Below are 14,313 nucleotides of genomic sequence, written 5' to 3'. Positions count from 1 at the left end.
TTGGACTGGGTAAGAGTGGTCTGCTTAATTCAGACACTCTGTTCATCACCACCCCCTTTTCTGAATCGTTTTTGGCCACTATAGGTGTGGCAGGGTATACTCAGACATGAGTCCCTTTCTCACTGCACCATCAGGATTCAAGCAAGCCGGGCCGAAGACGGCTGAAATGCCAGAAACCGGTCCCCGGTAGCTTGTCTCCTTTCTGGTGAAGAATTGGCTTGGTAGTTTAGTCTGCCCTGTTCCCATGATGCACTGGGCCAGGGACAGACTGATTTGCATATAGCCAGGTTCTGAGCTGGGATGGTGCAGTGAGATAAATAACGGTGATGGATCAAGCCCTGATCTTTGGACTGGGTAAGAGTGGTCTGTTTAATTCAGACACTCTGTTCATCACCACCGCCTTTTCTGAATAGTTTTTGGCCACTATAGGTGTGGCAGGGTATACTCAGACATGAGCCCCTTTCTCACTGCACCATCAGGATTCAAGCAAGCCGGGCCGAAGACGTCTGAAATGCCAGAAACCGGTCCCCCGTAGCTTGTCTCCTTTCTGGTGAAGAATTGACTTGGTAGTTTAGTCTGCCCTGTTCCCATGATGCACTGGGCCAGGGACAGACTGATTTGCATATAGCCAGGTTCTGAGCTGGGATGGTGCAGTGAGATAAATAACGGTGATGGATCAAGCCCTGATCTTTGGACTGGGTAAGAGTGGTCTGCTTAATTCAGACACTCTGTTCATCACCACCCCCTTTTCTGAATCGTTTTTGGCCACTATAGGTGTGGCAGGGTATACTCAGACATGAGTCCCTTTCTCACTGCACCATCAGGATTCAAGCAAGCCGGGCCGAAGACGGCTGAAATGCCAGAAACCGGTCCCCGGTAGCTTGTCTCCTTTCTGGTGAAGAATTGGCTTGGTAGTTTAGTCTGCCCTGTTCCCATGATGCACTGGGCCAGGGACAGACTGATTTGCATATAGCCAGCTTCTGAGCTGGGATGGTGCAGTGAGATAAATAACGGTGATGGATCAAGCCCTGATCTTTGGACTGGGTAAGAGTGGTCTGCTTAATTCAGACACTCTGTTCATCACCACCCCCTTTTCTGAATCGTTTTTGGCCACTATAGGTGTGGCAGGGTATACTCAGACATGAGTCCCTTTCTCACTGCACCATCAGGATTCAAGCAAGCCGGGCCGAAGACGGCTGAAATGCCAGAAACCGGTCCCCGGTAGCTTGTCTCCTTTCTGGTGAAGAATTGGCTTGGTAGTTTAGTCTGCCCTGTTCCCATGATGCACTGGGCCAGGGACAGACTGATTTGCATATAGCCAGGTTCTGAGCTGGGATGGTGCAGTGAGATAAATAACGGTGATGGATCAAGCCCTGATCTTTGGACTGGGTAAGAGTGGTCTTCTTAATTCAGACACTCTGTTCATCACCACACCCTTTTCTGAATCGTTTTTGGCCACTATAGGTGTGGCAGGGTATACTCAGACATGAGTCCCTTTCTCACTGCACCATCAGGATTCAAGCAAGCCGGGCCGAAGACGGCTGAAATGCCAGAAACCGTTCCCCGGTAACTTGTCTCCTTTCTGGTGAAGAATTGGCTTGGTAGTTTAGTCTGCCCTGTTCCCATGATGCACTGGGCCAGGGACAGACTGATTTGCATATAGCCAGGTTCTGAGCTGGGATGGTGCAGTGAGATAAATAACGGTGATGGATCAAGCCCTGATCTTTGGACTGGGTAAGAGTGGTCTGCTTAATTCAGACACTCTGTTCATCACCACCCCCTTTTCTGAATCGTTTTTGGCCACTATAGGTGTGGCAGGGTATACTCAGACATGAGTCCCTTTCTCACTGCACCATCAGGATTCAAGCAAGCCGGGCTGAAGACGGCTGAAAGGCCAGAAACCGGTCCCCGGTAGCTTGTCTCCTTTCTGGTGAAGAATTGGCTTGGTAGTTTAGTCTGCCCTGTTCCCATGATGCACTGGGCCAGGGACAGACTGATTTGCATATAGCCAGGTTCTGAGCTGGGATGGTGCAGTGAGATAAATAACGGTGATGGATCAAGCCCTGATCTTTGGACTGGGTAAGAGTGGTCTGCTTAATTCAGACACTCTGTTCATCACCACCCCCTTTTCTGAATCGTTTTTGGCCACTATAGGTGTGGCAGGGTATACACAGACATGAGTCCCTTTCTCACTGCACCATCAGGATTCAAGCAAGCCGGGCCGAAGACGGCTGAAATGCCAGAAACCGGTCCCCGGTAGCTTGTCTCCTTTCTGGTCAAGAATTGGCTTGGTAGTTTAGTCTGCCCTGTTCCCATGATGCACTGGGCCAGGGACAGACTGATTTGCATATAGCCAGGTTCTGAGCTGGGATGGTGCAGTGAGATAAATAACGGTGATGGATCAAGCCCTGATCTTTGGACTGGGTAAGAGTGGTCTGCTTAATTCAGACACTCTGTTCATCACCACCTCCTTTTCTGAATCGTTTTTGGCCACTATAGGTGTGGCAGGGTATACTCAGACATGAGTCCCTTTCTCACTGCACCATCAGGATTCAAGCAAGCCGGGCCGAAGACGGCTGAAATGCCAGAAACCGGTCCCCGGTAGCTTGTCTCCTTTCTGGTGAAGAATTGGCTTGGTAGTTTAGTCTGCCCTGTTCCCATGATGCACTGGGCCAGGGACAGACTGATTTGCATATAGCCAGGTTCTGAGCTGGGATGGTGCAGTGAGATAAATAACGGTGATGGATCAAGCCCTGATTTTTGGACTGGGTAAGAGTGGTCTGCTTAATTCAGACACTCTGTTCATCACCACCCCCTTTTCTGAATCGTTTTTGGCCACTATAGGTGTGGCAGGGTATACTCAGACATGAGTCCCTTTCTCACTGCACCATCAGGATTCAAGCAAGCCGGGCCGAAGACGTCTGAAATGCCAGAAACCGGTCCCCGGTAGCTTGTCTCCTTTCTGGTGAAGAATTGGCTTGGTAGTTTAGTCTGCCCTGTTCCCATGATGCACTGGGCCAGGGACAGACTGATTTGCATATAGCCAGGTTCTGAGCTGGGATGGTGCAGTGAGATAAATAACAGTGATGGATCAAGCCCTGATCTTTGGACTGGGTAAGAGTGGTCTGCTTAATTCAGACACTCTGTTCATCACTACCCCCTTTTCTGAATCGTTTTTGGCCACTATAGGTGTGACAGGGTATACTCAGACATGAGTCCCTTTCTCACTGCACCATCAGGATTCAAGCAAGCCGGGCCGAAGACGGCTGAAATGCCAGAAACCGGTCCCCGGTAGCTTGTCTCCTTTCTGGTGAAGAATTGGCTTGGTAGTTTAGTCTGCCCTGTTCCCATGATGCACTGGGCCAGGGACAGACTGATTTGCATATAGCCAGGTTCTGAGCTGGGATGGTGCAGTGAGATAAATAACGGTGATGGATCAAGCCCTGATCTTTGGACTGGGTAAGAGTGGTCTGCTTAATTCAGACACTCTGTTCATCACCACCCCCTTTTCTGAATCATTTTTGGCCACTATAGGTGTGGCAGGGTATACTCAGACATGAGTCCCTTTCTCACTGCACCATCAGGATTCAAGCAAGCCGGGCCGAAGACGGCTGAAATGCCAGAAACCGGTCCCCGGTAGCTTGTCTCCTTTCTGGTGAAGAATTGGCTTGGTAGTTTAGTCTGCCCTGTTCCCATGATGCACTGGGCCAGGGACAGACTGATTTGCATATAGCCAGGTTCTGAGCTGGGTTGGTGCAGTGAGATAAATAACGGTGATGGATCAAGCCCTGATCTTTGGACTGGGTAAAAGTGGTCTGCTTAATTCAGACACTCTGTTCATCACCACCCCCTTTTCTGAATCAGCATGTAATGGAACTGCTCGCGGTGACATCACTTGGAATGTCACCGCGACCAGGGTTCCAAGGCGAGCGCTGTAGTGACAGAGCTTTGCTGTCACCTGCTGTGGCTGGGGTCGTTACGAGGTGTTGACTAAGTTAAATAAACACTTGGTTTATCCGTTCACTTTTGGTGCCTGTCATCCGTCTTTAGAGTAAATTTACTTGGTATACCCAACCTACGCTTCATTGCAGTTAGCTTCATATCGTGCTTAGGTCCGTGTGTATCACTCCCATTGTCTACTCTTAAAGCTTTACACTTCTTAGCACTTTTTGTACTTCAATATCAAAATATTCATATTTCTGGCTCCCTTTTTTGGTTTGTGTCATTTTGTCTATTATATTTTTTCTTTTTTTTTTTTTTTTACAATTTTGAGTTGCATTCATATTGTTTCATGTTTTTGATCCTAAATACTTCACATACTTTCTCTAAGTTAAGCCTGTCTTCCCTGTACCACAGTAACCAGAGGTTGTGCTCAGACTTAAATTAGTGAACATTTGAATGGATCAGATAGCGATTTTATTGCTTGTTATGGACACTCATCCACCTCAACTAATAAACCACTTCCTCACAATAAGTATATGACTATTTTTTCTGTTTGGATAAAAAGGGTACTAAATCTTCAGAGAAATTTGAGGGCAAAGTATGAAACACAGAGTAATTTGGGTTCAGAATATTAAATAGATTCATATTATTCACTGCATGGTTGATGTTGCCATTCAAGGACTCTTGGTTAGAAAAATATTTGTTTTCACAGTCATTAAGAGTGTTCTTAAGTATCAGGACATTCTCTGCCTAATTAGCCTTCCCTCATTAAGTTTGTAGCAGAATCTCTTTTGACGGTCAGGTGCAGCTTTAAAAGAGGAATCTATACAATATACTGTAATATAATAAAGAGAGAGCCCAAACCTTTGAGGCGGGTAATCTCAGGAACCACAGTACCAATCACAACATCCAATACAGTGTTGGGCAGGGCAGTTGCAGCAGAAGGACATAGGCTATGCAGACGCCGACCATATATATTTAAAAGGTAAAAGAACCGTGCCAGCAAAGTAGTCCCTTGTGGGCGTGTCTGCGTTGTGCTGTGGGCGTGTGCTGGGGGCGTGTGGTACGTTCTGCTCTTAATGCCGTGGCTCATATTGTGTGCTGTGGGTGTGTGCTGGGGGCGTGGGTGTGTGTGGGGCGCGGGATTACGGAAAACAAAAAGCGAGCGTCGTGCCCCATATTTTATTGTTTTTTCATCCCAGGTTCTGTACATTCCAGCTCCGGGTGTGCTTGCCCCGCGCTCCCAGTGACGTGCACCTGCTTTACTGTATGGAGGTCAGGTATGGCGCTATTCCCAAGGGCCAGAAGGAGCGCAAACAGGGGCCATTGTGCAGGAAATGTAATCTCGCCTTAACTTCCGGTGACGCCTGAAGCACACACTGGAGATTTTCCACTTCTGTTGCGCACAGGCCTCGCGCCAAGCACATCCGGAAACAAGGTCCGCCTCCACGGAAATAGCAAGAAAGGGACTATCCCTCCCCCGGGAATATGTGATGCTATTCCGCAAACCAACATCCCGCATACCATCACTCCGAAATATTTATAACGCAGGACTATTACTCCGCAAAGACATCATTTCTAAAACCTTTACAACGGTTATGACTTTATCATGCATTCCATTATAACGCAAATGCATGTGTGGTAAAGTCATATACATTGTAAAAGTACATTATTAAAACATCAAATATATGTTTGTATATATGAATATATATATATATATATATATATATATATATATATATATATATATATATATATATATATATATATATATATATATATATTCACTGAAAAAACCATAGGTTTCACACCAGATATAGTTAATGATTAGTGATGTCATAAGTGATGTCACTGACCATGTCATGAGTGATGTACTATGTGACGTCATCAGCAGTGCATTACAGGCGTGCAAGTTATAGTGAGTCCAACTAACTATAACATGGAATTTCAATGGTTTTATGTCAGTAAAATTTCCAGCTAACTATAACTGGTGTGAAACCTATGTTTTTTTCAGTGAATTTAATAGGTTTTTTAAATGCTAATCCCTAACTATAACTGGTGTGAAACCTATGGTTTTTTCAGTGAATTTCATAGGTTTTTTAAATGCTGATCCCTAACTATAACTGGTGTGAAACCTATGGTTTTTTCAGTGAATATATATATATATATATATATAAAACTGGTGTCAAACCTATGGTTTTTTCAGTAAATTTCAAAGGTTTTTTCATAGCAAATTTCTATAGCTATGAAATGTAATATTTTTAAAAATGAATCCTATATTGTATATGTATGTTAAAAAAATTTTTATGTATATTGTTTCTTTTTTTCTTTTTTTTGCCTCGGAGCGCTCCCGGTGCGTGCCCCAGTGAGCGCCCCGGAAAGCGTAGTATTTTGAAGCGCCCCGGTGCGCGAACCAGGAAGCACCCCGTTAGCGCCAATATCGCGAACGAAAACATGATCGTGACGTATCGTGTAGCCGCGTCCGCGTGATACGCCGTGCGTAAGTGCACCCGGAAGCACTCGAGCGAATACGATCGCGCAACGTAAGCATCTGATGCGCTTACGCGACACGCCCTGTGGCGCGCCCCGGGGCGCGTAGTGTAAGCGCGTCGGGTCATGTGACCTGAAAATAACACTTTTCATTGGTTTATAACAGTTTTGGTTTCATAATGATGAAGCCCCTGGTCTTGTGACCTGAAAATAACACTTTTCTTTGGTTCAGGACAGTTTTTTTTCCAAATGATGAAAGCCTCCACCTTTTTTCCTTATTCTGAATCTGTCCTTTGACTGAGGAAGACCTGTTTGTACCTCTCTGTAACTTTTTGAACTATTATAAAATAGCTTCGGTAGCAGCAGCAGCAGGAGCATCTCAGCCACCACCACCACATCCACCACCAAGAGGCCCACCACAACACTACAGTGTTGGAAATGAAGAAGAGGAGGAGGAGGAAGAAGAAGAGGAGGGGAGGAGGACGAGGTGGCTGCAAGAAACTAATACCCCATACCAACCCAAGCCACATATTGTATGGGAGTTTTTTTCCATCCCTGAAGGAAAAAAGAAAGTCAATGCAGCAAAGGTGACTTGCCTTATCTGTGGCATGGAACTCTCAAGGGGTAACCCAAATAAAAAATATTCATTTGGGAACAATACCATGATAAGGCACATGCAGCGCAAGCATCCTATCAACTATTCTGCTGCAGAAATGAGAGAACTGTCCAGCAACCTTCCCCAATCTACACCCAGCACCTCCAAACAAAATCAACCCACTCCATCGGGACCAGTAACAAGGGAGACAATCCCTTGCATTCAACCACGGTTTGGAGAATTTAGGGTCACCTGTATTTTTTTGTGGAAAGACCATCTCATATGGTGAACAAAGCATAAAGCTGATCCTTCTTTCTAGTGACAACCACAAATGTCCCAAAAAACCCTAATTTTTTCCTGTTTTTTTTTTTGCTCCTGTTGAGCCATTTTGAATTCCCTGTTTTTTGTTTCTCCCCATAAAAAAATACCAAAAAAATACAAAATAGTTCATAAAAGCCAAAAAAATTACAAAATGTTCAAAAAACATTAAAAAATATAAAACAACAAAAAGAAGAAAAGAAAAAAGTTCTTTTTAGAACTACCTCCAATTTCTAAAAAAAGGCAAAATTTTTTTAAAACTCTATCATTCTTTTTTCCCCATGGTACGCTCCCCGGTCCGCTCCCCGGTGCGCCTACCGGGCGCTCCCCCCCGCGCAAATCAAAAAAAATATATTTATCTTTTTTGCCCAGCGGGGCCCTTTTATAGCCCCCACATCAAACCTAGGGGGTCAAGGGGAATCTACTCTTCCCCCTTATGGTCATTTCCCCCTTTGTTTTTCCCACCTCTTGTGTCTCGATTCTACCGAGACACAAGATGGCAGCCGCACCGGACTGTTTCCAATGTTTACAGACACCTGAGAGCCAATCAGCTTTCCGTGCGCACCTCACGTGGCGCGCCCGGAGCGCTCCCCGGTGCGCGTACCGGGGCGCTGCCATTGATATATATATATTTATTAACCTAAATTACTCAAAAACCACTGGAGCACATATCTTGAGACATAGCAAAGGCACATCGGGCTACCAGTCCCTACAAATTTGCCAAGTTTGGTGGAAATCCATTCAACCGTTCGGGCTAAAAGTGAATTCGAACGCCCTATTGAAATTAACATGGGGAAAACACGTTTTGGGACCCCCCTTTTATCTTGGCCCCTGCTTGACGAATCCCCCCCAAACTTTAAGGGAAGGACCGGAGCGGAGCGGGCCACGAACTTTGAGAAATTCGCAAAGATTCGTCCACCGGCACCAAAGTTATTCCCAATAGAATGTTGCAGATTTCCTATGGAAAGTAGATCCTAACTAAAACTACCTACTGGCGACCGCCAGTAGGTAATATATACACACACAAATTTAATTACAACATTTATTCTTTTAAATTGCATTATTTATATTATTTTTATTTATTATTCTTGTATTACCCTTTACACCCTAAAAACGAATCCCACCCTGCTCCCTTTAAATACCCCTGCACCCCATAATCATAACCCACCCTTACTCCTTAAAATACCCCAACACCCTTAAACACTAACCCATCTTAACCCTATAAATATACCCTGTACCCCAAATCCCAAACCCTAAAAATACCCCTGTACCCCAAAACCCAAACCTAGCCCTGAACCCTATAAATACCCCTGTACCACAAAACCCAAACCTAACCCTGAACCCTAAAAATACCCCTGTACCCCAAAACTTAAACCCAGCCCTGAACCCTATAAATACCCTTGTACCCTTGTATTTATATTTATTATTTTGTATTACCCTTTACACCCTAAAAACTAATCCCACCTTGCTCCCTTTAAATACCCCTGCACCCCATATTCATAACCCACCCTTACTCCTTAAAATACCCCAACACCTTTAAACACTAACCCATCTAAACCCTATAAATATACCCTGTACCTCAAAACCCAAACCTATCCCCAAACCCTATAAATACCCATGTACCTCAAAACCCAAACCTGGCCCTGAACCCTAAAAATACCCTTGAACCCCAAAACCCAAACCTACCCCTGAACCCTAAAATACCCCTGTACCCCAAAACCCAAACCCAGCCCTGAACCCTAAAAATAACCCTGTACCCCAAAACCCAAACCTACCCCTAAACCCTAAAATACCCCTGTACCCCAAATCGCAAACCTAGGCCTAAACCCTAAAAATACCCCTGTACCACAAAACCCAAACCTAGCCCTGAACCCTTAAAATACCCCTGTACCCCAAAACCCAAACCTAGCCCTGAACCCTTAATATACCCTTGTACTCCAAAACCCAAACCTAGCCCTGAACCATAAAAATACCCCTGTACCCCAAAACCCATACCTATCCCTAAACCCTAAAACTACCCCTGTACCCCATAACCCAAAACTATATCTGAACCCTTAAAATACCCAAACACCCCAAAACATATACCTCAGCACCCCAAAACATATACCCCTATACCCATACTTACCTTGTCTGTAAAGGGATACCTGTTGTCTGTTGATCGAACTCTCGGCGTTGGAGGCGACTGGAGGCTTCCCTTGCATCGTAATCTGGCTGGGGCACAGAGAGACGCTACTGCTTGCCTGACCCGCTCCGCGGGTCCCGCTTCGCGCCACTGTACTGTTGTCTGGCCAAAAAAGTGCAGAAGGCATTTCCTCCACAGGGCTGCGAGCGTGCTGAGAGCAGGACTCAATCTCCCAAGAGTCCGTGCTGCTCCAATCACCTGAATCACCTGGTGACGCTCTCCCTGGTGGACACACCCCCTGCATTCTGGTAAAAGAACTTGGAAACTGCTGCCAGTTGGATACCTGTTGTCTGTTGATCGAACTCTCGGCGTTGGAGGCGACTGGAGGCTTCCCTTGCATCGTAATCTGGCTGGGGCATAGAGAGACGCTACTGCTTGCCGGACCCGCTCCGCGGGTCCCGCTTCGCGCCACTGTGCTGTTGTCTGGCCAAAAAAGTGCAGAAGGCATTTCCTCCACAGGGCTGCGAGCGTGCTGAGAGCAGGACTCAATCTCCCAAGAGTCCGTGCTGCTCCAATCACCTGAATCACCTGGTGACGCTCTCCCTGATGGACACGCCCCCCTGCATTCTGGTAAAAGAACTTGGAAACTGCTGCCAGTTGGATACCTGTTGTCTGTTGATCGAACTCTCGGCGTTGGAGGCGACTGGAGGCTTCCCTTGCATCGTAATCTGGCTGGGGCATAGAGAGACGCTACTGCTTGCCGGACCCGCTCCGCGGGTCCCCCTTCGCGCCACTGTGCTGTTGTCTAGCCAAAAAAGTGCAGAAGGCATTTCCTCCACAGGGCTGCGAGCGTGCTGAGAGCAGGACTCAACCTCCCAAGAGTCCGTGCTGCTCCAATCACCTGAATCACCTGGTGACGCTCTCCCTGGTGGACACGCCCCCCTGCATTCTGGTAAAAGAACTTGGAAACTGCTGCCAGTTGGATACCTGTTGTCTGTTGATCGAACTCTCGGCGTTGGAGGCGACTGGAGGCTTCCCTTGCATCGTAATCTGGCTGGGGCATAGAGAGACGCTACTGCTTGCCGGACCCGCTCTGCGGGTCCCGCTTCGCGCCACTGTGCTGTTGTCTGGCCAAAAAAGTGTAGAAGGCATTTCCTCCACAGGGCTGCGAGCGTGCTGAGAGCAGGACTCAATCTCCCAAGAGTCCGTGCTGCTCCAATCACCTGAATCACCTGGTGACGCTCTCCCTGGTGGACACGCCCCCCTGCATTCTGGTAAAAGAACTTGGAAACTGCTGCCAGTTGGATACCTGTTGTCTGTTGATCGAACTCTCGGCGTTGGAGGCGACTGGATGCTTCCCTTGCATCGTAATCTGGCTGTGGCATAGAGAGACGCTACTGCTTGCCGGACCCGCTCCGTGGGTCCCGCTTCACGCCACTGTGCTGTTGTCTGGCCAAAAAAGTGCAGAAGGCATTTCCTCCACAGGGCTGCGAGCGTGCTGAGAGCAGGACTCAATCTCCCAAGAGTCCGTGCCTAAAATAAACATCTCCAAAAGCAAGATAATGTGTATGGAGGGGCGAAAAAAATTGAAATTGGAGCACATTAGCTGGGAGTTGGGAGGCCAAAAATTAGAAAGACTAAAAACATATGTATTCCTGGGCAAGGTTGTTAACAGCAATTTGAGCAATAAATCCCACATAGAAACTAGCTCCCGTAAGGCAAAGTCTCAGGGAAATGGCTTAAGAGCATTGTACAAATCAACCGGCAAAAGACACTTTGTCCACCTGCTGGAGGCTTTCCGGGCAAAAGTCCCCCCAACTCTGCTTTACGGTGTAGAATTAATCGACTTTCTCGAATGGGGTTTCTTGGACACTATCGAGGGCATCCTCTTGAGAAGCTTAACTTCGGTTAATAATAGTTGTAGTGCAGCAGCCCTTCGCTTAGAATTCGGTCTAAGAAGTAGCTGGGCACAGGGCCTAGCAGGAGTTATTCGCTGGGTTATCTGTTTAATCAAAGGAAAACCGGCCACTCTAAGATCCCTAATCACAAAAGAGTTGATGGGCCCCCTAAAAGAGCATTCGATTCTTATAAAGAATTATAGGAAGGCCATTACACTCTTGGACTTGGAGGAAGCCACTCTGTTAGACCTTTCTATGCACCAATTAAAATTAACATTAAAACAAGCCACATGGAAGCTAAGCTACGAAAGGGATCGCAACTTGATTATACAAAAGAAGGGGGTTACGCAAGCTGTTGATTCTTGTTTATTTAGACAAATACAACCTTACGCTTCCTGGAACATACCCCACGGTTTACGCCGTTTTTGGCTGCTTCTTAGACAGGATCTCCTTCCCCTGAATAAGTTGTTGGCCAAATGGCACAGCATATCTAATGTATGTAACTTCTGCAATGTCTCAGTTCAAGACTCTATACACGTCCTGCTAGTTTGTCCAGCATTAATGGCTTATCGCCGTCTCTGGGTAAAGCCTGTATGTGTTCAGTTTGGTATTTTATCTGCAAGATCTCTGATAGATGCTATCTTTAGTCCTCCAAATGAAATTTTCTGTAACAGAATTTTTAATTTTTTCAAATGTTTTTTAGAATTGTATTAGATGAATGGTACGTTAACTTTGTATATTCTTTGCTAGTATAAGTTGTTCATATATGGTTTCATTTTATTATATTTTGTTTGTCACTATGTAATATGTGGATCTCCACGGAGTTCCAAAATCATATTTAAATAAATTCCTTCATACTTACCTTATCCAAACATAAAAAAACAGGCTTTTACCATTCATGCATTTACAACGAATTTCATTGTGAATGTATCCGTGGTAAAAGCATATAAAATGTAATGCCATGCTTTATAATGGCATTGCAGAGTCATGGTACTTTCATAATGAAAGTATGCAGAGTGTTGGTATGCGGAAAGAAAGTTGCGGAATAATGGGTGTTTACCCTCCCCGGTAAGTACATTGGTGGCACGGCGACCCACATCTCCAGCAACATACTCATATTTTTTCACCACCCATTTGAAAAATGCACAGGTCTCTCTCATTGATGGCCAGCACCGACATACACTTTTAGACACACCTCCCGCCACAAGTTCTAGAATTGCGAACTTTAGAGCTGGGGAGCTACTTTTCAATCTCGGCATCAGCTCAACAGCCTGTGATTCCAGGCAAATCGCTTTGTCTCCCCGTGCCTACCACAAATGAATGTGTTCTTCTGTAATGTAAATTGTGCTCATGCCATGTTGTCGAGTTTGCGCTATATAATATTGCAAGGAAAAATAAAGTAGGGAAACTCGAGTTCACACAATACTGAACGCGCACTCTTAAGTGCTTCAGCAGTGCACTGTGAATAGGAGCGTTTCACAGGCCTGTCACAGATAAGAAATGCTATCAAAGCGAAATCCTACAAAACAATATACTACTGGCCGGCAGCAATTCATACCCGGACAACGTCGGGACGGGCTGCTAGTGTCTAATAAAGCCAGGCCTGATAGTTTTTGAAGATGCAACTAGCTTTTCCTGGAAGTCAATCCAAATCGTTTTCATGTAGTCATGAAGAAATAGGTTCTACTTTTTGTCTCTGCATATGAGAGTGTTGGAGTCTTCTGTTTGGAAAGAAATCTGTGACTGGCTTGAAAACATCTCCTTCCTTTTTTCAGTAATTGACTGCTGAAAGAGTAAAAAAAAAAGTATTCTGGCCAACATAATGGTATTATCCCAACCAAATGAAATGTCCTCTCCCTAGACATTGTGGTATTCATCCACTCACTCTTCGGATGTGATAAGGTGTTCACTGCAGTTATCTGTTTCTGCTCTACCATACCCTACTTTTAAGATTTATGGCCTGCCATAGCTTATGCTGTGTCTAGTTGTCACCTTTTTGTGTGGATCTAATTGATTTAGTCTTGCGACCCCCTTCCTGGCTTTTTTTCTACTCACAACCTTTACTTCCATGCTGTAAAGGTGTATTATGATCCCCATCGACATTACTCGAGTGAAGTCTTTTTGCATTTCTTATAGCATTTTAATTGTCACCAATAACCATTAATTAATGTAACTTTTCAGGACTTCTTGAGAAACCTTTGGAGAAAAAAGCAGGTCGTAACTATGGTCCTCAAGGAAACAAAAAATTGGTTTATTTTATCGATGACCTGAACATGCCTGAGGTGGATGTATATGGAACGGTTCAACCTCACACACTGATTCGACAGCATATTGATAATGGACACTGGTAAGACATCTGCACAGCTTTCTATTAGGTTAAGGTCTTCAAGTTTTGATTAGAGAATTTACCTTTTTTTTGCAAATGACTCTACCATCCAAAAGAAATTAAAACAAAACTGTTAGAATTATACATAAAATATAACAGTGATTTGTATATTATTTTTGCCTGACAGGTCTCTCAGGGACAAGTAAAGAACTATGTAAATATCAGTGTCTCATCCTTAGGTAGCATGAATTCATCTTAAGACCTACTGTGGGGAAGGTGATTGGATGGCACGTTTTAACAACTCAAAAAACAATAGAGTGAAATTAGTAAAGAAGCCTGGAACATGTTTTTATAGGGAAACCAAAACAAATGAAAACAGGGAAAATACATTAAAATGGCTCTAATTATTTCAATGTAAGCTCGTTGGAACAACTTTAGTCAAGGCAATCTATGGAAACATATCATTCAATGAGAACAATTAAGTAATCTGAAACATTACCTTAGTCTTTTTCAGTTGTACCTGGATGAAAGGTAGGTGGAGTCTCACATTCACATACTGAGAACAGGCTCAGAGATTTGACTCACTTAAAAAAGTTATGCCAGGACTTAGTTGTTCTCCTGG

General features: G+C 45.0%; 1 protein-coding gene across 1 annotated transcript in view; it reads left to right on the top strand.

Moving 5' to 3' along the window:
• The window catches only part of DNAH11 (dynein axonemal heavy chain 11), a 3,435,931-nt gene that overhangs the window by 1,733,152 nt on the left and 1,688,466 nt on the right, over nt 1-14,313 (top strand). Inside the window, exon 48 of the mRNA XM_086939827.1 lies at nt 13,547-13,712. Coding sequence (XP_086795953.1) covers nt 13,547-13,712 — 166 coding nt within the window. The remainder of the gene's footprint in view (nt 1-13,546; nt 13,713-14,313) is intronic.

This window comes from Lissotriton vulgaris, chromosome 10 (genome assembly GCF_964263255.1).
Source record: "Lissotriton vulgaris chromosome 10, aLisVul1.2, whole genome shotgun sequence".
Lineage (NCBI taxonomy): Eukaryota > Metazoa > Chordata > Amphibia > Caudata > Salamandridae > Lissotriton > Lissotriton vulgaris.
Note: the sequence above shows the minus strand (reverse complement) of the source record. Positions and strands in the feature narration are given on the sequence as shown.